General features: G+C 33.4%; 1 protein-coding gene across 1 annotated transcript in view; it reads left to right on the top strand.

Moving 5' to 3' along the window:
* LOC140161914 (medium-chain acyl-CoA ligase ACSF2, mitochondrial-like) overlaps positions 1–26325 on the top strand; it is an 83166-nt gene that overhangs the window by 1905 nt on the left and 54936 nt on the right. Inside the window, exons 2-4 of the mRNA XM_072185209.1 lie at positions 896–1086; positions 7004–7132; positions 9857–9910. Coding sequence (XP_072041310.1) covers positions 913–1086; positions 7004–7132; positions 9857–9910 — 357 coding nt within the window. The 5' untranslated portion in view covers positions 896–912. The remainder of the gene's footprint in view (positions 1–895; positions 1087–7003; positions 7133–9856; positions 9911–26325) is intronic.

Here is a 26325-nt window from a genome sequence, read left to right as displayed (position 1 = left end):
CACTCAAACATTATGAATATTGGAAAATAATAATAATAAAAAAACATAATCAAGGGTGTATTTTTTTTATTGGTGCTACATTTCAGATAAAAAAATTCCTGCTTATTTGTTGTTAAATTGCGCTAAATTCCTTGTAGAGGGATGTTTTTGCTCAAAAGGCTAAATCCTGTTTAGACTATGTTTTTAAAATTACTAGTCGCGCATCAACTAGCGTTTTTAACCCCCTAAACGCCATTCGTGACATTTATTCTTGGACAATAACCCTTTTCTTGTTTTTCTGGTCACGCACGTATATACTATGATACTTAAGTTACACATTTGGCCCTGTTGCCGCTTGCGAAATGTTTGAACAATATATTTAGAAGGTATATTTTCACATATTGTTATTTAAGATATTAATTGTTTGCTTTTTAAACTCGTAGCGACGTTTATTTCATTTGTTTTTGTCCATTGTAAACTACAATGCAGCACATTAGTGTTTAATGTGTATTGTCACATCGGAACTGTCAAAAATTGGTCTGTTTGTAAAATCCCAATTACCTCAGTGACGCGTCAACGGATTTTGATGATTTGTGTATCATTTTGAAGATGAAACGTCATGGTTTTTTAATCATCAAAAGTTTGAAGTTTACTGCCGACATTAAACGTTAAGTCCCTCAAATTACAGGGCCTTTTTTTTATTGAGACACCCTGTATATTAATTATATATTCGTTTTACAGGTTTATAAATAGAAGTACCAGTGCTCAGCTGAGTGCTGCCTTAGTGTATAAACAGCATGTATATATAAAATCCTAGGCCTATCCATTATCCCATGAATTATTATTAATCTGCTCTTTATTTAAGCAATTTACCGGTAGCATATATGAATCTGTATTTTGTTTATATCAACCATAGATTAATAGGACAGCAAGATGTCTAGTTCAGCCCTTACTATGAGCTACTTGCATGTTCCTCGTAAGACGCCTTTTACTAGTAACACAATAGGACAACAGTTGTATCATATAGCAGAGACATATTCTGAAAAAGAAATGTACGTGTTCTACGGAGACAACGAAAGGATAATTTTTCAGCAAATGAAAGACTCGGTGAGTATTCCTAAATACTTGCACTTGCTGAGGTACTAATTCCAGTGACTGACATAGTGTTGGGTGTGGGAGAGGTTGGCACAGATTTTTGCCGCACCCTTTCGATGTTATGTCCTAAAAACAGGCATGTGAAATCAGAAGAAGAAAGGTAATATATGCCACAATTCCTCGCTGCGTGCACCACCTATTTACCATAATGACAACAATGAAGCTAGTGGTTGTCAAGTGGTGGTTTGGGGGGGCGGTAAATTTGTGGCAATTTTAGGAATTGTAAGAAATGACCGCCCGAACTCAATTTGCAAAATATTAAATGTTACACTGCTCCACTGGCACTTAATAAAACTTGACTTTCCCAATAGACCTTCTCAATCCACATTCGGAAATCATCGGAAATTAGATCACGTGGACTTTGAGCAACCAATCACGAAGGAACGTCCGATGTATCGGTCACCTCTAAATCAAACCACTTAAACTTAAAGGCCAGCCTACTGCTGCGTGAGATGTGTGTGAACAAAATTGTTATAGTTATAATCACATTGTGTTGACCCAAAGAGAATGGTGTGATAAACATTCTTTGAGAGATTTCAATTTTCAAGTTTTCGTTTTAATTTTGTTCAGAAACCAAAAATCTGGGCATTAAAAAGAGGTAGAACTTTTACGCAATCAGAACATCTAAAGCTGAATCGATACATCGATTGGGCTTTACACAATGAGGAGGTGCGATTTTGCTGCGCTGGGAAAAGCGCCACTACCTCATTGGTCAAATACCACCACTTTTCGCTCAGTAAATGTTGGTGTAGAAGGACACACACTAGGTGCATAGTACCAAAGTATATAATAGCATTCATGACTGTGCAAATCATAATTATCTGATATGAATGTATATCATAATTATGGTATAATGAATGTAGACAATATTGATCAGATCGTTGACGTTGAGAGGACTGGTGCTGGAAGTATAAGCGTCTTTATTTGTTTGAATGGGACATAAGCGGTGTATAATGATAGAGATGATTTGATTAAGAATTCATACACTCCTTGATAGTGAGAACCAATCAGAGCTTCCATTAGTAAATTACTAGCTGTGCATACATATTGTATAATTGCACGGGCGCACTCCGCGTAGTACTCGTGGTGCTTTCGTACGCGTTTCGCACTCGATATTCCCTCTCCGGTATTCTACTCCATACTCAAGCTCTCCCTTCATTTTCTTCCAATCGTCTTTCCCCTTTGCACATGTTGCATGTTGAAACGTTTGGCCCACTTATCCGCCCAATCGCACAGTGAGTGTGTGCCATGAGATTGCGATTTCCAATCGTAGGTATCGGGCGTACGTTGATCTATTCAAAACCACTTTCCTGTATCGAAGCTAGGTCACGTATTTAGCCAGTTTTGAAGATTTTCCACGTGCGAAATAAACGTAGATACATCGTTGAAAATGCACAAAATTTGTCCATTTCACAATAAATTTTTGTTAAAGACAGTCAATGATAATGAACATACGAAGGAAAGTCCAATTACTATTATGATCTTTATTGTTTGTAACAAATCATTATAATAAAGGTACAGCGATGTGTTAAAAATCGACTAAATTTATACGCGATGTCCATACGCAGAGATTGTCCATTGAAATGTGTGTGGGTGTGTGGGTGTGTGTGTGTGTGGTAAAGTCATGATATATGGATGTAGTGATCTTTAATCTACCAAAATTATTTGGCAATTATGATATTTGGGGAGCACAAAAATACAATTAAGTTTAAACAGCATGTTAAGTCTAAATTTTAGTCAAAATCAAAAGCGGGCTCTTTAAATAAGGCAGAGACTCAGTAGCCTGCGCTTACTATTAATTTTTAAATCACTATGCCCTCTATCGACCTAGATTAGATTAGATCAGATTTATAGTCTTTATTCCAGCCGACTTGTTGTCCTTCGTGACGAATTAGCACAATCCAGTTTGGAACCGAGACTAGCAATATTTAACACCGTATTGTTATGTAGCTAAATTGGGGAATTAGTCCATGGGAAAGGAGAGCGAGGTACCAGATTTGGAGTCCCGAGGGATGAGGGAAAGAACGGGAACGGGAATGAATATCACGAAATGAATAAGAGGAAACAGAAATTAGGTATAACAATTTATTATGAATTTACATCATCAGACAAACTGATCAAAATAATATAATGTATGTAAAAACGTGCGGTCCACGTGCTGCGTTAGGAACATCGCAATCTCTCTATTAATAATTGACGTTTTTTCACGCTTGCACGAACAGCACGCACAGGTATTGGATATCTAAGCTCTGACCTACTACACAAGTACCAATTTTGGGCGCAAAATACAAGTTTCAACCGTTATCCTGATGTGCTATTAGCTACAAACAAGTGCAAATTTGATGGGACACTTCACCAGTTCAATATGTTCAATGACCATCCCCGCTCCCCTTATTTAATGTTGTATACTAGTTGCAAATGTACATTCAGCTTACACTCTACATGTATATCAATCACTCTTTATTCATTAAAAACCACACAGAATGGAAACATGAAACCCAGGACAGGGTTTGGGAAGACCCAAACCCATGCAGGGTAGACATCAAAATACAGCACAAATAACAATAATATATAAAACACATTTCATCAAAAAGGCAAGGTTAATAGAAAACTTGAAAGCCTGGGAATGGGAAGGATGATGCAGAAGAAAGAGAAATCCTCCAGAGGATGAGCTCAGCATTTTATGTAGGAACAATTCTCCCAAACAGCATTATGCCGCGCATTCCAGATGGTATAGCTTGAAAGGAGGGCGAGCTGGCTGAGCTCCTTCTTCAGAGGTTTGACTTTCTTCGTGCTGGCCTGTAAAATTGATTTCAGACGATGTTCGTTTTCGTGAGTTATGAGGCCACGACTGCCTACTTCGATGCAAAACAGTTGACATTTATAACCTTTATCATTCAGATCGTGGATGAGATGGGAATATTGAGTTTCTTTCCGGTCGTGGGCTTTTTTAATATTTGTTTCAAAGGGGTCAGTGAGCTCACGGACTTGTATGGAGATGCCGTCATCGTGAAGGACTACAATGTCTGGTTTTAAATTGGTGATCATGATGTTAGGGGGGATAGAACCCCCACCAGTAGAGAACCCGGCGATGTCAGCAAAAATTGTGGCCAAAGGGAGCTTAGATTTGAGAATGTTAACTAAATGAAGTAAAATTGTATTGTGACGCCAAGTTAGGCGGCCCTGTTCAAGAGACACGGGGCAGAAATTTAACACATGAAGAAGAGTTTCTTTGTTCCCACAGAGTTTGCAATTAGCATTAGTCCTTTTACCCCAAGTACGCAGGTTACTTAAAGTGGGCAAAAAGTCGATGGAGACACGAACGGCAAAACTTAACACCCCTCTCGGAAGGCTGTAGATATGCGATCTCCAGGTAAGGTCGAACGACTGGAGATGCATTAACTTAAGAAGATTACATTTCAGCGCATGAATGACACGTGTGTCAGCTTTGACCATGCACCGAGCGTAGGCCAAGCAGTGAGATTCCAGATAAATATCTGAAAGTCTTGGGAGAGTTAGCCCCACCGGGCTATGAATAAAAGCTGGGGTGGCGCCTTCCCCACCCCTATTTTTCAATGTTGGAAGACTGTAATGTAGACATGATGACGATGTTGTCCAAATCAACATAAAGCAGGGTCACGTGACACAAAAGTTCGGACGCTCTGAGGTTGCATATCAATCTTCTGTCACAGTTCCATAACAGGGATTAAAGAGTGAAGCGAAAGCAGCAGGTGGAGTTGGGTGTATGAGGCTATTATTGTCTCCAATATTCAAATATAGTTTGTTTATTAGGTCTTTATCATGTAGGCCTACTTTTACACGAAATTAGGGTTAGGGTTAGGATTAGGGTTATGAGTAGCATTAGGGTCAGGGTTTGGGTTCGGGGAAATCATTTACATGGAGTATTAGCTTAAAATTTTTATTTTTTTATTTTGCATATGTAAAGATTTCAAAAAACGATTTTGAAGAAAATTTATTTTCGAGTCCCAATTTTTTTTCTTGAGAAAAAGGCAGTTATGTAATTTTTCTTCCATAGATGACAATGTTAAAACTATTTTTGCTGTTATCCGTTTGTCAAAATGGAAACTCGGATGGCTTTCAAAATACAGTACCGCGTGACCACGGATATGATGATTGATATAAAAAAGTTCGAAATTTACTATCAAAATCCGTAATGTTTTTCATTTTAAACCAAGAGAGATTTTCCAATTCAGAACAAAATATTTGAGCCTCATTTTACGAAAAATGTCATTTTTAAGCTGTTGAAATTCAAAACGGAAACAAATTTCGTTCCTTCAGGTTGCAAGAGATACGATGTTTCATAGAAATGGTCAAAGAGTGTGCTTTTCTAGCACTTTGGAGAAAATCATTTTTTCAAATTAATGCAGATATCCCGTTTTGTCGGTTGCGTAGGCCTATACATTTTCAAACATTGAATATGGATAAACTAATGATTGATTATCGATAATCGAAAATTGAGTATCGATAATCGATAATTGATTTTCGATAATCGATAATCAATTATCGATTATCAATTCCCCCTCACCCAACGCCCCCATACCAAGAAGGAGATCATCCTTAGCGATTCCTAGTTTTGTCGGTTGCGCAGGCCTATACATTTTTCAACATTGAATATGGATTAATCAATGATTGATTATCGATAAATGATAATTGAATATCGATAATTGATAATCAATAATAAATTATCGATTATCAATTGCCCTCACCCCCCCCCCCATGCCAGAAGAAGATCATCCTTAGCGATTCCTAGTTTTGTCGGTTGCGGAGGCCTATACATTTTTCAACATTGAATATGGATAAATTAATGATTGATTATCGATAAATGATAATTGATTATCGATAATTGATAATCAATAATCAATTATCGATTATCAATTCCCCTCCCCAACCCAACCCCCTCCCCATACCCAGAAGAAGATCATCCTTAGCGATTCCTAGTTTTGTCGGTTGCGGAAGCCTATACATTTTTCAACATTGAATATGGATAAATTAATGATTGATTATCGATAAATTATAATTGATTATCGATAACTGATAATCAATTATCAATTATTGATTATCAATTCCCCTCACCTAACCCCCCCCCTCCTCATACCCAGAAGAATATCATCCTTAGCGATATTCCTAGTTTTGTCGGTTGTGGAGGCCTATACATTTTCAACATTGAATACGGATAAATTAATGATTGATTATCGATAAATGATAATTAATATCGATAATTGATAATCAATTATCGATTATCAAACTGATATTGAACTGTTGAAGTGTCCCATTAAATTGTTTGTAGCTAATAGCACATCAGGATGACGGTTGAAACTTGTATTTTGCGCCCAAAATTGGTAGTAGGTCAGATCTTAGCTACGTCAATTGGGCACTGATGATTTCATCCCGCTCGATATTAGTTTTTAGCTCATTTTTTAAATAATCATTTTCTTTTTCTCCCTGTCTCTTCTTATTTCGCTCTCTATGAACACAACTGGTACCTTAATTTTTTTGGCTTACTGTATTTGGGGGTGGGTGGCTAGTATGCCCGAGCGAAAATGATGGTGCCATTTTGAGAATTCGTCCAAATTCCAGATATATATGTTCAGCCTTATACTTTTGTTCCCTATTTTGTATTTCTTTTGTTCAAAGTCTGATGAACTGTAGATTATATCCAGCAAGATAGACGATGGCCGCATTATCCGATTATTTAGATAATTTTACAGGTCAATATACAATGATATAATTGTTAACAAAAATAATATAACATTTTACACCCGATAAGACAATGATTTATGACTAATTTGATTCACAAGATGAAGATTAAAATAATAATAATAATAATAATTCTCTCTCTCAATTTTAGAGTCAAAGGTTTGCAGCATCACTCCTGTCTAGAGGTATGAAGAAAGGTGACCGCATAGCATTGTGGGGATTCAATCACTCTGAATGGCTAACAGCTTTCTATGCCTGCACGCAATTAGGAATTTTAGTAGTAAGTGTACCCATGACATTTGATGCATTATGCAATAGGACATGGAGTTACGATTCAATCGAGTTTCGATAACTTTTAGAACGATTGCTAGAGTAAAATACACAAGCTAGGGAAGTCCGATTATCTGTCATGAAAGTGTCCAGTTTTTATGTGTAACGAAATATTATGTCATTAATTATTATTATTTAACGATTTATGATACCAAAACGCGTCGCAATTGATCAGGTTTAGAAGGCGGGATATTTTTTAACACAAAACGTTTTCGACATCATTCTCAAAAGGTTATAAAAGGTTGTCGGAAAATGTTTAAATGTCGGGTTATATAAAGGGTATATTAAGAGTTTAAAACGTTTTCATAACATTAAAAAACATCCTTTATAACTTATCCTCATTACGTTTAGGCATACGGACCATTATAGTAGGTTTGTAGGCCGGTGTTTTTCATTTCAGTCTCGTTTGGGCCTGCTGTTTAGCAACCTGTAGACGGAAGAACGGATGGTCTAGGATCAGTAAAGTTGTTCTGATAGGCTTAACAATGGTTAATGTTGTTGGCAACTTCTCATGATGCAGGCATGTCTACAATAGAATTCACCACGACCTTTGCAGGAATTAAACCCCATTAAAAGCTATTAAACCAAGATAACACTCATTGAAAACAGCTCAACTATGTTACATCAGATCTTCTCTGGTTAAATCCACACTACACATGATTCTGTTTTACCTGTGCAATGAGCAATGAGCTGGTATTATAGTTTCAGTTGGGTGAACGATTATAAAGCAAACGCAAGGTAACAATACTGGTGGGCCTTTGTTCACGAAATGAGACAATAGTGTGCATATTGTTAACCAGCATTCTTGAAAATGAGAAACATAATGGTTGTGGACCGTAACACGGTTTGGAAATAATTTCTTCATATTTTTGGGGTTATCTGTCGTTTACATATCGTCGCCAGAGTGTTACACTATCGTAAGTGACATTTTTGTCCAAAATGAGATTATGGAAGGCCATATAAAATCGCACATATTAAACCAGGTTCTAAGTTTCAAAATTGATTAATTATTTTTTAATTAATGAAATAAAATATCGTAAGTGCAATACAATTTTAATTAATGCATGCAAGACTATCGTATGTGCCACTTACAGTTCACAAAACAGTCTCTAACACATCACTGTCTGTGACGCTGAGGCTGTATGCGTTGTCATCATGCTGGCTAAGTTCATATCTCCCATGACTGGTAATAGAGACGATAAATCCGGTGTTTTTAGTTTTAGATTCAGTAATAAAATCTTGAGAGAAAAGAAAAAAAAACACTTGTTAAGAAACATAAAATGACAAAATATTGGATATTTGAGCCGATATTATGCATATCCTAATATAGCAATGAATGCTACACTATCGTATGTGGCACATACGATAGTGTTGCACTCTACACTTATTTCTATTTGAGTGTAACACTATAGTATGTGGCACTTACGACATCTAAATCAGTAAATAATTCATCGATTTATTAACTTTAACACCATTTATATAGTTTATATTATTAATATCAAATTGCTTTACATTCCCATGTCATTTTATGGCTACTTGTAAACAAACGGCTACGCTAAACACAAAAATGCTCCTCCTGTAAAACTGTCCAAACTGCACTTACGATAGTGTAGCACTCTGCCGACGATATCCTTCTTAAAACACCAAAGTGCGAATATTTCCAAACACCGAAATTAGCTAAAAATTTAGGACATTCAGAAGAGTACTTTAAATATTGGCCGGTTATTTTTCACACAATGACGTTAACTAGGCAATTGCCTATACTTCTAACATACACTATTTGTAGAGGTTACGCGTCAATGGTGAGAGCACTGTGTATTGTGTATAGGAAAACGGACAGAAACGGACTGCAGTATGTTCCAAAATGGACTTTGTTACATTGGGCCTGCGTTGTAAAATTCATTCTTTATCTTGTCCAATCGACTAACACAAAGGATAGACAGACGACATCTCAAATCTCTTGCTTTGTTCTGATCATATAGATGGCAAAAGGACAGATAAGGGTTCTGTTGATAATCATTCTGATTGACCTTGAGATGCATTGCCTCCTAATTATGATCCCCGGGTAAAAAATGCTTTGCCCCCTGCCCTTGCACATGCCATGACACCATAGAATAAAAAAACTAGTAATTTGATAAGTAAAATTCCTCTATGACCTATGACCTATGGGCAAGGTTGTGGAGGTATCGACAGAAAAAAACACCCAATAGCGCTCAAAGACATTACGTCGGCAGAGTGCTACACTATCGTAAGTGACATTTTGAGATGTTGACGAATTATGGAAGGCCATAATAAAAAACAAATTTTAAAGCAGGTTTTAAGTTTCAAAATTGCTTTATTATTAAGAATAGAATTATAGGATATCATAAGTGTAATGCAATGTTACTACACTCATTTCTATTTTAGTGCAACACTATATCGTATGGGGCACTTACGACATCTAATACAGTGAATAATTCATCAAATTTTGTTTAAATTTGAACACTTTTTATATAGTTTTAAACTATATAAAAAGTGTTAAACACCAATGTGCGAATATTTCCAAACATATGTGAGCCATCACATCAAAAGTTTTTCGTTTATTGTTCAAGGTTGCCTCACAGGGCTATAAAGAAACAATTAGCGCTTAAAAATAATAGCCATCAATCTTGCTAATCATGTTATCTTTCTTTAGGTTCCATTACGGTCAGAATTACCACTACATACAGTCTCTTTCATCTTCAAGGAGGTAAGGTACTGAAATGGCTATACATATACATTTGTAACTGGAATGTATTTATAATCTGCTTTAGCATTCAAGTGCATTTTATTGTAGGCATATATTGATAAATAGCATTGTATTGTATTTAAACTGAATTTATCGATCATGTGCCGGGAGCGCTATGGGGAGAAAATATTGGGAATTGGGTGCCCAAATATCTGCACAAAAATGCTTGCCCCCTTGTGGCCTACCAACAAATCTCCTCCCCATTTTGGCCTGCCCAAAATCTTTGACCCTCCCAATTTGGCATAAGCATAAAAATCACCCCTATAATTCCCTTCCCCTCTTTAACTCCACTGTGGGATGCTTGTGCCCTGATTTTTAGTTTTTTTATACCTCAGAATATTTTGACAATTTTTGTCACATTTTACTACCCATGAAAGTTGGTTTCCTCCCCTCATTAAAGTCAATATGATATAGCCAGGATTATGATGGGTAGGGGGGGTCACACCGAGAACCGACAAAATATAGTGACAAGTGGAGAGTAGCATCTAATGGGTGGCTGTGGACCCATGGTGGGGACCGGGCGAATCTCCAAGGTTTTAGCCTTTTGGAGGGGCAATTTTAATGCATGTTTTTACCTCGTTTTATTTCGATACCGTATCAGTACATTGCATGCAAATCATTGCCGAACAGCCCCCTGGGCCGGCATTTCAGAAGACCACTCAAAATTAACCGACGGTCCCGTCTCAATTGAGGAAATAGAATATTGGGGGGGTGAAAAGTGGAGAGAAGCGACCAACAGGTGGGGCCCATGGCGGGGTCAGTGGCGAAGCCCTCGCGGGGTACTGGCGGAACTGGTGGTCCCATCTCAACCGACAAAATGGAATATGAGGATGGGGGGGGGGGTCCCCTCTGGTCCCCCTATAGCTACGCGCCACAGATTGAAGATTGCATCACCAACATTTTTTGCAGGTTTCCTGATTCTTCAAGTTCCTGGTCTATAATTCAGCACGGTTTCTGGAGGTATCCCGCTTCAGGCACTGGCAGGCAGTCTCCCGGAGACCTCCCGCCACCCGGACCTCTGGGAGACTTTCTGGAGCTAGAGCCCAGAAGTCTCCCAGAGTTACAGAACCTACAATCAAGTGCACATTTGCTGGGACACTTTCATAGTTCAATGACCCTCCCCGCACCCCTTATTCAATGTTGTATACCAAACGCCTCATTTTGTAAATGGCCTATATTTTTGCTCCAACATTGGTTGGTGGGGAGGAGAGGATTCGAAATAGGTTGGAAACTATACAAATAAAATATCACATGGTGAACTTCATATGACCGGTTTTATTGAACAGAGGGCGCGAAATATGAACAAGTGTCCCAGGGAAATTTGCACTTGATTGTATTGAAGAAGACAAAAATAATCTATTACTTTCAGTAAAATTACCATAACTCGCAAACGCGTTGCTCGATTGACATGATTTTTCACTAATTTAAAACAAATAACATTGCGCATATTTTGGTTACTTTAATTGTCATTTTTTTTCAAACTAAATATTTTTAGGTATCAAAACGCTGTAATATATGCATTATTTAAGGCATATTTGACACATGATTGCTATTATCAGCGAATTATCTCAAAATTCACTTTTAAAACAATTTAAAACTAATCAAAATTAAATCATCTTGGAAATATAGAGTACAATCAGTTAAAAATACCTACTGAAATAACAAAAAAAAATCATAAAACAAAACAATTGTTTCCCTTTAGTTCATTGATAAATGTAAATGTAAATTGGCAACATAAAGGAAAAAAGAAAGAAAGAAAGAAAGAAAGAAAGAAAGAAAGAAAAAGAAAGAAAAAAGAAAGAAAGAAAGAAAGAAAGAAAGAACAAAAAAAAAAGAAAGAAAAATAGCATTACATGGATTCGAACTCGAGATCTCGGGGCGAGAAGCAAAGCCAGTAACTATATGCCACCGGGAGACTGATGACAATTGCACTCGATTTCAGCGTATTTAATCCTATCATTGCAATGCTACTGTATTGTGTTATCGAGCTTCGATCCAATGAAATCATTCATTAAAACTCATGTTTTGGTCGTATTCAGCATTTATCTAACGTATATTTTGAATATACACGGTCACATTATACATACCTTCCTAACTTTGATATGTTTATTGGTAATTATTCCTCCATTTAAGCCAAATGAGCACGGTCTACCATAACGTTAAATAAATATATATTACTTTTTAAGTTATATTATTCTGGTAGACCGTTATTGCGTCATTAATTCTTGTTATCCTTGTTATAAATAAATTCGCATGAATAACAACAGCTCAACCATAGTGTAGTGGTTTGCTTACTGCCTTCTGATCATGAGGGCTACGGTTCGAAGCTCATTGTCGCCGATATGTTTACTTTTAAATCCTGCTCTTTATCTCTTTTTTATTTTTGAATACCAATAATAAGCACATTTAAAATGTGTAATTGTATATACACTTTTTGGCATGGCATTGTTACGTTGAATTAGCGTGTCTGTGATGGGTAGTTGAAGGCCTATATTAAAGAGTTTAACGTGCATTCCGATAATAGCATTTGAAATAGGGTAATGAGTTTGAAAGATCAATGATGAGACAAACATCATGATTCTGTTCTATTTATTTCTATATTTTCTTAATTTCTTATTTGGTTTGCTTTTATTATGTTTGTAAATTCTACCAAAGGAGAATTTATATGTCCACTCTAATATAAGCAATCAATGTGTCAAATATTCCTTGAAAAATGCATGCATTGCAGGGTTAGATATTCAAAAAAATGTTTATTTTAATAAATTGGCTAATCATGTAATGCATAATGAAATTATCTTGACATCACTGAAAAAATTATGAAAATCGAGCAACGCGTTCGAGAGTTATGGCGATTTTATTGATATTAATAGATTATTTTTCGCATCCCCTATACAATCAAGTGCACATTTGCTGGGACACTTTCATAGTTCAATGACCTCCCTGCACCCCTTATTCAATGTTGTATACCAAACGCCTCATTTTGTAAATGGCCTATATTTTTGATCCAACATTGGTTGGTGGGGGAGGAGGATTCGAAATAGGTTGGAAACTATACAAATAAAATATCACATGGTGAACTTCATATGACCGGTTTTATTGAACAGAGGGCGCGAAATATGAACAAGTGTCCCAGGGAAATTTGCACTTGATTGTATTGAAGAAGACAAAAATAATCTATTACTTTCAGTAAAATTACCATAACTCGCAAACGCGTTGCTCGATTGACATGATTTTTTCACTAATTTAAAACAAATAACATTGCGCATATTTTGGTTACTTTAATTGTCATTTTTTTTTTTTTAAATATTTTTAGGTATCAAAACGCTGTAATATATGCATTATTTAAGGCATATTTGACACATGATTGCTATTATCAGCGAATTATCTCAAAATTCACTTTTAAAACAATTTAAAACTAATCAAAATTAAATCATCTTGGAAATATAGAGTACAATCAGTTAAAAATACCTACTGAAATAACAAAAAAAAATCATAAAACAAAACAATTGTTTCCCTTTAGTTCATTGATAAATGTAAATGTAAATTGGCAACATAAAGGAAAAAAGAAAGAAAGAAAGAAAGAAAGAAAGAAAGAAAGAAAAAGAAAGAAAAAAGAAAGAAAGAAATAAATACAAAATGAATAAAAAAGAAAGTAAGAAAAATAGCATTACATGGATTCGAACTCGAGATCTCGGGGCGAGAAGCAAAACCAGTAACTATATGCCACCGGGAGACTGATGACAATTGCACTCGATTTCAGCGTATTTAATCCTATCATTGCAATGCTACTGTATTGTGTTATCGAGCTTCGATCCAATGAAATCATTCATTAAAACTCATGTTTTGGTCGTATTCAGCATTTATCTAACGTATATTTTGAATATACACGGTCACATTATACATACCTTCCTAACTTTGATATGTTTATTGGTAATTATTCCTCCATTTAAGCCAAATGAGCACGGTCTACCATAACGTTAAATAAATATATATTACTTTTTAAGTTATATTATTCTGGTAGACCGTTATTGCGTCATTAATTCTTGTTATCCTTGTTATAAATAAATTCGCATGAATAACAACAGCTCAACCATAGTGTAGTGGTTTGCTTACTGCCTTCTGATCATGAGGGCTACGGTTCGAAGCTCATTGTCGCCGATATGTTTACTTTTAAATCCTGCTCTTTATCTCTTTTTTATTTTTGAATACCAATAATAAGCACATTTAAAATGTGTAATTGTATATACACTTTTTGGAATGGCATTGTTACGTTGAATTAGCGTGTCTGTGATGGGTAGTTGAAGGCCTATATTAAAGAGTTTAACGTGCATTCCGATAATAGCATTTGAAATAGGGTAATGAGTTTGAAAGATCAATGATGAGACAAACATCATGATTCTGTTCTATTTATTTCTATATTTTCTTAATTTCTTATTTGGTTTGCTTTTATTATGTTTGTAAATTCTACCAAAGGAGAATTTATAGGTCCACTCTAATATAAGCAATCAATGTGTCAAATATTCCTTGAAAAATGCATGCATTGCAGGGTTAGATATTCAAAAAATGTTTATTTTAATAAATTGGCTAATCATGTAATGCATAATGAAATTATCTTGACATCACTGAAAAATTATGAAAATCGAGCAACGCGTTCGAGAGTTATGGCGATTTTATTGATATTAATAGATTATTTTTCGCATCCCCTATACAGTATTGAAGAAGACAAAAATAATCTATTACTTTCAGTAAAATTACCATAACTCGCAAACACGTTGCTCGATTGACATGATTTTTCACTAATTTAAAACAAATAACATTGCGCATATTTTGGTTACTTTAATTGTCATTTTTTTTTAAACTAAATATTTTTAGGTATCAAAACGCTGTAATATATGCATTATTTAAGGCATATTTGACACATGATTGCTATTATCAGCGAATTATCTCAAAATTCACTTTTAAAACAATTTAAAACTAATCAAAATTAAATCATCTTGGAAATATAGAGTACAATCAGTTAAAAATACCTACTGAAATAACAAAAAAAATCATAAAACAAAACAATTGTTTCCCTTTAGTTCATTGATAAATGTAAATGTAAATTGGCAACATAAAGGAAAAAAGAAAAAAGAAAGAAAGAAAGAAAGAAAGAAAGAAAAAAAAAAAAAAAAAAGAAAGAAAGAAAGAAAGAAAAAAAACAAAAAAGAAAGAAAGAAAAATAGCATTACATGGATTCGAACTCGAGATCTCGGGGGCGAGAAGCAAAACCAGTAACTATATGCCACCGGGAGACTGATGACAATTGCACTCGATTTCAGCGTATTTAATCCTATCATTGCAATGCTACTGTATTGTGTTATCGAGCTTCGATCCAATGAAATCATTCATTAAAACTCATGTTTTGGTCGTATTCAGCATTTATCTAACGTATATTTTGAATATACACGGTCACATTATACATACCTTCCTAACTTTGATATGTTTATTGGTAATTATTCCTCCATTTAAGCCAAATGAGCACGGTCTACCATAACGTTAAATAAATATATATTACTTTTTAAGTTATATTATTCTGGTAGACCGTTATTGCGTCATTAATTCTTGTTATCCTTGTTATAAATAAATTCGCATGAATAACAACAGCTCAACCATAGTGTAGTGGTTTGCTTACTGCCTTCTGATCATGAGGGCTACGGTTCGAAGCTCATTGTCGCCGATATGTTTACTTTTAAATCCTGCTCTTTATCTCTTTTTTTATTTTTGAATACCAATAATAAGCACATTTAAAATGTGTAATTGTATATACACTTTTTGGCATGGCATTGTTACGTTGAATTAGCGTGTCTGTGATGGGTAGTTGAAGGCCTATATTAAAGAGTTTAACGTGCATTCCGATAATAGCATTTGAAATAGGGTAATGAGTTTGAAAGATCAATGATGAGACAAACATCATGATTCTGTTCTATTTATTTCTATATTTTCTTAATTTCTTATTTGGTTTGCTTTTATTATGTTTGTAAATTCTACCAAAGGAGAATTTATATGTCCACTCTAATATAAGCAATCAATGTGTCAAATATTCCTTGAAAAATGCATGCATTGCAGGGTTAGATATTCAAAAAATGTTTATTTTAATAAATTGGCTAATCATGTAATGCATAATGAAATTATCTTGACATCACTGAAAAAATTATGAAAATCGAGCAACGCGTTCGAGAGTTATGGCGATTTTATTGATATTAATAGATTATTTTTTCGCATCCCCTATACAATCAAGTGCACATTTGCTGGGACACTTTATAGTTCAATGACCCTCCCCGCACCCCTTATTCAATGTTGTATACCAAACGCCTCATTTTGTAAATGGCCTATATTTTTGCTCCAACATTGGTTGGTGGGGGAGGAGGATTCGAAATAGGTTGGAAACTATACAAATAAAATATCACATGGTGAACTTCATATGACCGGTTTTATTGAACAGAGGGCGCGAAATATGAACAAGTGTCCCAGGGAAATTTGCACTTGATTGTATTAAAAAAAAAAAAAAATAATCTATTACTTTCAGTAAAATTACCATAACTCGCAAACGCGTTGCTCGATTGACATGATTTTTTTCACTAATTTAAAACAAATAACATTGCGCATATTTTGGTTACTTTAATTGTCATTTTTTGTCAAACTAAATATTTTAGGTATCAAAACGCTGTAATATATGCATTATTTAAGGCATATTTGACACATGATTGCTATTATCAGCGAATTATCTCAAAATTCACTTTTAAAACAATTTAAAACTAATCAAAATTAAATCATATTGGAAATATAGAGTACAATCAGTTAAAAATACCTACTGAAATAACAAAAAAAATCATAAAACAAAACAATTGTTTCCCTTTAGTTCATTGATAAATGTAAATGTAAATTGGCAACATAAAGGAAAAAGAAAGAAAGAAAGAAAGAAAGAAAGAAAGAAAGAAAAGAAAGAAAAAAAAGAAAGAAAGAAAGAAAGAAAGAAAGAACAAAAAAGAAAGAAAGAAAAATAGCATTACATGGATTCGAACTCGAGATCTCGGGGCGAGAAGCAAAGCCAGTAACTATATGCCACCGGGAGACTGATGACAATTGCACTCGATTTCAGCGTATTTAATCCTATCATTGCAATGCTACTGTATTGTGTTATCGAGCTTCGATCCAATGAAATCATTCATTAAAACTCATGTTTTGGTCGTATTCAGCATTTATCTAACGTATATTTTGAATATACACGGTCACATTATACATACCTTCCTAACTTTGATATGTTTATTGGTAATTATTCCTCCATTTAAGCCCAATGAGCACGGTCTACCATAATGTTAAATAAATATATATTACTTTTTAAGTTATATTATTCTGGTAGACCGTTATTGCGTCATTAATTCTTGTTATCCTTGTTATAAATAAATTCGCATGAATAACAACAGCTCAACCATAGTGTAGTGGTTTGCTTACTGCCTTCTGATCATGAGGGCTACGGTTCGAAGCTCATTGTCGCCGATATGTTTACTTTTAAATCCTGCTCTTTATCTCTTTTTTTTATTTTTGAATACCAATAATAAGCACATTTAAAATGTGTAATTGTATATACACTTTTTGGCATGGCATTGTTACGTTGAATTAGCGTGTCTGTGATGGGTAGTTGAAGGCCTATATTAAAGAGTTTAACGTGCATTCCGATAATAGCATTTGAAATAGGGTAATGAGTTTGAAAGATCAATGATGAGACAAACATCATGATTCTGTTCTATTTATTTCTATATTTTCTTAATTTCTTATTTGGTTTGCTTTTATTATGTTTGTAAATTCTACCAAAGGAGAATTTATATGTCCACTCTAATATAAGCAATCAATGTGTCAAATATTCCTTGAAAAATGCATGCATTGCAGGGTTAGATATTCAAAAAATGTTTATTTTAATAAATTGGCTAATCATGTAATGCATAATGAAATTATCTTGACATCACTGAAAAATTATGAAAATCGAGCAACGCGTTCGAGAGTTATGGCGATTTTATTGATATTAATAGATTATTTTTCGCATCCCCTATACAGTATTGAAGAAGACAAAAATAATCTATTACTTTCAGTAAAATTACCATAACTCGCAAACACGTTGCTCGATTGACATGATTTTTCACTAATTTAAAACAAATAACATTGCGCATATTTTGGTTACTTTAATTGTCATTTTTGTCAAACTAAATATTTTAGGTATCAAAACGCTGTAATATATGCATTATTTAAGGCATATTTGACACATGATTGCTATTATCAGCGAATTATCTCAAAATTCACTTTTAAAACAATTTAAAACTAATCAAAATTAAATCATCTTGGAAATATAGAGTACAATCAGTTAAAAATACCTACTGAAATAACAAAAAAATCATAAAACAAAACAATTGTTTCCCTTTAGTTCATTGATAAATGTAAATGTAAATTGGCAACATAAAGGAAGAAAGAAAGAAAGAAAGAAAGAAAGAAAGAAAGAAAGAAAAAGAAAGAAAAAAGAAAGAAAGAAAGAAAGAAAGAAAGAAAGAAAGAACAAAAAAGAAAGAAAGAAAAATAGCATTACATGGATTCGAACTCGAGATCTCGGGGGCGAGAAGCAAAAGCCAGTAACTATATGCCACCGGGAGACTGATGACAATTGCACTCGATTTCAGCGTATTTAATCCTATCATTGCAATGCTACTGTATTGTGTTATCGAGCTTCGATCCAATGAAATCATTCATTAAAACTCATGTTTTGGTCGTATTCAGCATTTATCTAACGTATATTTTGAATATACACGGTCACATTATACATACCTTCCTAACTTTGATATGTTTATTGGTAATTATTCCTCCATTTAAGCCAAATGAGCACGGTCTACCATAACGTTAAATAAATATATATTACTTTTTAAGTTATATTATTCTGGTAGACCGTTATTGCGTCATTAATTCTTGTTATCCTTGTTATAAATAAATTCGCATGAATAACAACAGCTCAACCATAGTGTAGTGGTTTGCTTACTGCCTTCTGATCATGAGGGCTACGGTTCGAAGCTCATTGTCGCCGATATGTTTACTTTTAAATCCTGCTCTTTATCTCTTTTTTATTTTTGAATACCAATAATAAGCACATTTAAAATGTGTAATTGTATATACACTTTTTGGCATGGCATTGTTACGTTGAATTAGCGTGTCTGTGATGGGTAGTTGAAGGCCTATATTAAAGAGTTTAACGTGCATTCCGATAATAGCATTTGAAATAGGGTAATGAGTTTGAAAGATCAATGATGAGACAAACATCATGATTCTGTTCTATTTATTTCTATATTTTCTTAATTTCTTATTTGGTTTGCTTTTATTATGTTTGTAAATTCTACCAAAGGAGAATTTATATGTCCACTCTAATATAAGCAATCAATGTGTCAAATATTCCTTGAAAAATGCATGCATTGCAGGGTTAGATATTCAAAAAAATGTTTATTTTAATAAATTGGCTAATCATGTAATGCATAATGAAATTATCTTGACATCACTGAAAAATTATGAAAATCGAGCAACGCGTTCGAGAGTTATGGCGATTTTATTGATATTAATAGATTATTTTTCGCATCCCTATACAATCAAGTGCACATTTGCTGGGACACTTTCATAGTTCAATGACCCCCCGCACCCCTTATTCAATGTTGTATACCAAACGCCTCATTTTGTAAATGGCCTATATTTTTGCTCCAACATTGGTTGGTGGGGAGGAGGATTCGAAATAGGTTGGAAACTATACAAATAAAATATCACATGGTGAACTTCATATGACCGGTTTTATTGAACAGAGGGCGCGAAATATGAACAAGTGTCCCAGGGAAATTTGCACTTGATTGTATAAAAAAAAAAAAAAAATAATCTATTACTTTCAGTAAAATTACCATAACTCGCAAACGCGTTGCTCGATTGACATGAATTTTTGCACTAATTTAAAACAAATAACATTGCGCATATTTTGGTTACTTTAATTGTCATTTTTTGTCAAACTAAATATTTTTAGGTATCAAAACGCTGTAATATATGCATTATTTAAGGCATATTTGACACATGATTGCTATTATCAGCGAATTATCTCAAAATTCACTTTTAAAACAATTTAAAACTAATCAAAATTAAATCATATTGGAAATATAGAGTACAATCAGTTAAAAATACCTACTGAAATAACAAAAAAAATCATAAAACAAAACAATTGTTTCCCTTTAGTTCATTGATAAATGTAAATGTAAATTGGCAACATAAAGGAAAAAAGAAAGAAAGAAAGAAAGAAAGAAAGAAAGAAAGAAAAGAAAGAAAAAGAAAGAAAGAAAGAAAGAAAGAAAGAACAAAAAAAGAAAGAAAGAAAAATAGCATTACATGGATTCGAACTCGAGATCTCGGGGCGAGAAGCAAAGCCAGTAACTATATGCCACCGGGAGACTGATGACAATTGCACTCGATTTCAGCGTATTTAATCCTATCATTGCAATGCTACTGTATTGTGTTATCGAGCTTCGATCCAATGAAATCATTCATTAAAACTCATGTTTTGGTCGTATTCAGCATTTATCTAACGTATATTTTGAATATACACGGTCACATTATACATACCTTCCTAACTTTGATATGTTTATTGGTAATTATTCCTCCATTTAAGCCAAATGAGCACGGTCTACCATAACGTTAAATAAATATATATTACTTTTTAAGTTATATTATTCTGGTAGACCGTTATTGCGTCATTAATTCTTGTTATCCTTGTTATAAATAAATTCGCATGAATAACAACAGCTCAACCATAGTGTAGTGGTTTGCTTACTGCCTTCTGATCATGAGGGCTACGGTTCGAAGCTCATTGTCGCCGATATGTGTTTACTTTTAAATCCTGCTCTTTATCTCTTTTTTATCTTTGAATACCAATAATAAGCACATTTAAAATGTGTAATTGTATATACACTTTTTGGCATGGCATTGTTACGTTGAATTAGCGTGTCTGTGATGGGTAGTTGAAGGCCTATATTAAAGAGTTTAACGTGCATTCCGATAATAGCATTTGAAATAGGGTAATGAGTTTGAAAGATCAATGATGAGACAAACATCATGATTCTGTTCTATTTATTTCTATATTTTCTTAATTTCTTATTTGGTTTGCTTTTATTATGTTTGTAAATTCTACCAAAGGAGAATTTATATGTCCACTCTAATATAAGCAATCAATGTGTCAAATATTCCTTGAAAAATGCATGCATTGCAGGGTTAGATATTCAAAAAATGTTTATTTTAATAAATTGGCTAATCATGTAATGCATAATGAAATTATCTTGACATCACTGAAAAATTATGAAAATCGAGCAACGCGTTCGAGAGTTATGGCGATTTTATTGATATTAATAGATTATTTTTCGCATCCCTATACAGTATTGAAGAAGACAAAAATAATCTATTACTTTCAGTAAAATTACCATAACTCGCAAACACGTTGCTCGATTGACATGATTTTTTCACTAATTTAAAACAAATAACATTGCGCATATTTTGGTTACTTTAATTGTCATCTTTTTGTCAAACTAAATATTTTTAGGTATCAAAACGCTGTAATATATGCATTATTTAAGGCATATTTGACACATGATTGCTATTATCAGCGAATTATCTCAAAATTCACTTTTAAAACAATTTAAAACTAATCAAAATTAAATCATCTTGGAAATATAGAGTACAATCAGTTAAAAATACCTACTGAAATAACAAAAAAAAATCATAAAACAAAACAATTGTTTCCCTTAGTACATTGATAAATGTAAATGTAAATTGGCAACATAAAGGAAAAAAGAAAGAAAGAAAGAAAGAAAGAAAGAAAGAAAGAAAAAAAGAAAGAAAAAAGAAAGAAAGAAAGAAAGAAAGAAAGAACAAAAAAGAAAGAAAGAAAAATAGCATTACATGGATTCGAACTCGAGATCTCGGGGGCGAGAAGCAAAGCCAGTAACTATATGCCACCGGGAGACTGATGACAATTGCACTCGATTTCAGCGTATTTAATCCTATCATTGCAATGCTACTGTATTGTGTTATCGAGCTTCGATCCAATGAAATCATTCATTAAAACTCATGTTTTGGTCGTATTCAGCATTTATCTAACGTATATTTTGAATATACACGGTCACATTATACATACCTTCCTAACTTTGATATGTTTATTGGTAATTATTCCTCCATTTAAGCCAAATGAGCACGGTCTACCATAACGTTAAATAAATATATATTACTTTTTAAGTTATATTATTCTGGTAGACCGTTATTGCGTCATTAATTCTTGTTATCCTTGTTATAAATAAATTCGCATGAATAACAACAGCTCAACCATAGTGTAGTGGTTTGCTTACTGCCTTCTGATCATGAGGGCTACGGTTCGAAGCTCATTGTCGCCGATATGTTTACTTTTAAATCCTGCTCTTTATCTCTTTTTTTATTTTTGAATACCAATAATAAGCACATTTAAAATGTGTAATTGTATATACACTTTTTGGCATGGCATTGTTACGTTGAATTAGCGTGTCTGTGATGGGTAGTTGAAGGCCTATATTAAAGAGTTTAACGTGCATTCCGATAATAGCATTTGAAATAGGGTAATGAGTTTGAAAGATCAATGATGAGACAAACATCATGATTCTGTTCTATTTATTTCTATATTTTCTTAATTTCTTATTTGGTTTGCTTTTATTATGTTTGTAAATTCTACCAAAGGAGAATTTATATGTCCACTCTAATATAAGCAATCAATGTGTCAAATATTCCTTGAAAAATGCATGCATTGCAGGGTTAGATATTCAAAAAATGTTTATTTTAATAAATTGGCTAATCATGTAATGCATAATGAAATTATCTTGACATCACTGAAAAATTATGAAAATCGAGCAACGCGTTCGAGAGTTATGGCGATTTTATTGATATTAATAGATTATTTTTCGCATCCCTATACAATCAAGTGCACATTTGCTGGGACACTTTCATAGTTCAATGACCCTCCCCGCACCCCTTATTCAATGTTGTATACCAAACGCCTCATTTTGTAAATGGCCTATATTTTTGCTCCAACATTGGTTGGTGGGGAGGGAGGGATTCGAAATAGGTTGGAAACTATACAAATAAAATATCACATGGTGAACTTCATATGACCGGTTTTATTGAACAGAGGGCGCGAAATATGAACAAGTGTCCCAGGAAATTTGCACTTGATTGTATTGAAGAAGACAAAAATAATCTATTACTTTCAGTAAAATTACCATAACTCGCAAACGCGTTGCTCGATTGACATGATTTTTTCACTAATTTAAAACAAATAACATTGCGCATATTTTGGTTACTTTAATTGTCATTTTTGTCAAACTAAATATTTTAGGTATCAAAACGCTGTAATATATGCATTATTTAAGGCATATTTGACACATGATTGCTATTATCAGCGAATTATCTCAAAATTCACTTTTAAAACAATTTAAAACTAATCAAAATTAAATCATATTGGAAATATAGAGTACAATCAGTTAAAAATACCTACTGAAATAACAAAAAAAAATCATAAAACAAAACAATTGTTTCCCTTTAGTTCATTGATAAATGTAAATGTAAATTGGCAACATAAAGGAAAAAAGAAAGAAAGAAAGAAAGAAAGAAAGAAAGAAAGAAAGAAAAAGAAAAAGAAAAAAGAAAGAAAAAGAAAGAAAGAAAGAAAGAACAAAAAAGAAAGAAAGAAAAATAGCATTACATGGATTCGAACTCGAGATCTCGGGGCGAGAAGCAAAGCCAGTAACTATATGCCACCGGGAGACTGATGACAATTGCACTCGATTTCAGCGTATTTAATCCTATCATTGCAATGCTACTGTATTGTGTTATCGAGCTTCGATCCAATGAAATCATTCATTAAAACTCATGTTTTGGTCGTATTCAGCATTTATCTAACGTATATTTTGAATATACACGGTCACATTATACATACCTTCCTAACTTTGATATGTTTATTGGTAATTATTCCTCCATTTAAGCCAAATGAGCACGGTCTACCATAACGTTAAATAAATATATATTACTTTTTAAGTTATATTATTCTGGTAGACCGTTATTGCGTCATTAATTCTTGTTATCCTTGTTATAAATAAATTCGCATGAATAACAACAGCTCAACCATAGTGTAGTGGTTTGCTTACTGCCTTCTGATCATGAGGGCTACGGTTCGAAGCTCATTGTCGCCGATATGTTTACTTTTAAATCCTGCTCTTTATCTCTTTTTTTATTTTTGAATACCAATAATAAGCACATTTAAAATGTGTAATTGTATATACACTTTTTGGCATGGCATTGTTACGTTGAATTAGCGTGTCTGTGATGGGTAGTTGAAGGCCTATATTAAAGAGTTTAACGTGCATTCCGATAATAGCATTTGAAATAGGGTAATGAGTTTGAAAGATCAATGATGAGACAAACATCATGATTCTGTTCTATTTATTTCTATATTTTCTTAATTTCTTATTTGGTTTGCTTTTATTATGTTTGTAAATTCTACCAAAGGAGAATTTATATGTCCACTCTAATATAAGCAATCAATGTGTCAAATATTCCTTGAAAAATGCATGCATTGCAGGGTTAGATATTCAAAAAATGTTTATTTTAATAAATTGGCTAATCATGTAATGCATAATGAAATTATCTTGACATCACTGAAAAATTATGAAAATCGAGCAACGCGTTCGAGAGTTATGGCGATTTTATTGATATTAATAGATTATTTTTTCGCATCCCCTATACAGTATTGAAGAAGACAAAAAATAATCTATTACTTTCAGTAAAATTACCATAACTCGCAAACACGTTGCTCGATTGACATGATTTTTTCACTAATTTAAAACAAATAACATTGCGCATATTTTGGTTACTTTAATTGTCATTTTTGTCAAACTAAATATTTTAGGTATCAAAACGCTGTAATATATGCATTATTTAAGGCATATTTGACACATGATTGCTATTATCAGCGAATTATCTCAAAATTCACTTTTAAAACAATTTAAAACTAATCAAAATTAAATCATCTTGGAAATATAGAGTACAATCAGTTAAAAATACCTACTGAAATAACAAAAAAATCATAAAACAAAACAATTGTTTCCCTTTAGTTCATTGATAAATGTAAATGTAAATTGGCAACATAAAGGAAAAAAGAAAGAAAGAAAGAAAGAAAGAAAGAAAGAAAGGAAAAGAAAGAAAAAAGAAAGAAAGAAAGAAAGAAAGAAAGAACAAAAAAGAAAGAAAGAAAAATAGCATTACATGGATTCGAACTCGAGATCTCGGGGCGAGAAGCAAAGCCAGTAACTATATGCCACCGGGAGACTGATGACAATTGCACTCGATTTCAGCGTATTTAATCCTATCATTGCAATGCTACTGTATTGTGTTATCGAGCTTCGATCCAATGAAATCATTCATTAAAACTCATGTTTTGGTCGTATTCAACATTTATCTAACGTATATTTTGAATATACACGGTCACATTATACATACCTTCCTAACTTTGATATGTTTATTGGTAATTATTCCTCCATTTAAGCCAAATGAGCACGGTCTACCATAACGTTAAATAAATATATATTACTTTTTAAGTTATATTATTCTGGTAGACCGTTATTGCGTCATTAATTCTTGTTATCCTTGTTATAAATAAATTCGCATGAATAACAACAGCTCAACCATAGTGTAGTGGTTTGCTTACTGCCTTCTGATCATGAGGGCTACGGTTCGAAGCTCATTGTCGCCGATATGTTTACTTTTAAATCCTGCTCTTTATCTCTTTTTTATTTTGAATACTAATAATAAGCACATTTAAAATGTGTAATTGTATATACACTTTTTGGCATGGCATTGTTACGTTGAATTAGCGTGTCTGTGATGGGTAGTTGAAGGCCTATATTAAAGAGTTTAACGTGCATTCCGATAATAGCATTTGAAATAGGGTAATGAGTTTGAAAGATCAATGATGAGACAAACATCATGATTCTGTTCTATTTATTTCTATATTTTCTTAATTTCTTATTTGGTTTGCTTTTATTATGTTTGTAAATTCTACCAAAGGAGAATTTTTTTTTCCACTCTAATATAAGCAATCAATGTGTCAAATATTCCTTGAAAAATGCATGCATTGCAGGGTTAGATATTCAAAAAATGTTTATTTTAATAAATTGGCTAATCATGTAATGCATAATGAAATTATCTTGACATCACTGAAAAAATTATGAAAATCGAGCAACGCGTTCGAGAGTTATGGCGAT

The sequence above is a fragment of the Amphiura filiformis genome, chromosome 10 (genome assembly GCF_039555335.1).
Source record: "Amphiura filiformis chromosome 10, Afil_fr2py, whole genome shotgun sequence".
NCBI classification, from domain to species: domain Eukaryota; kingdom Metazoa; phylum Echinodermata; class Ophiuroidea; order Amphilepidida; family Amphiuridae; genus Amphiura; species Amphiura filiformis.
Note: the sequence above shows the minus strand (reverse complement) of the source record. Positions and strands in the feature narration are given on the sequence as shown.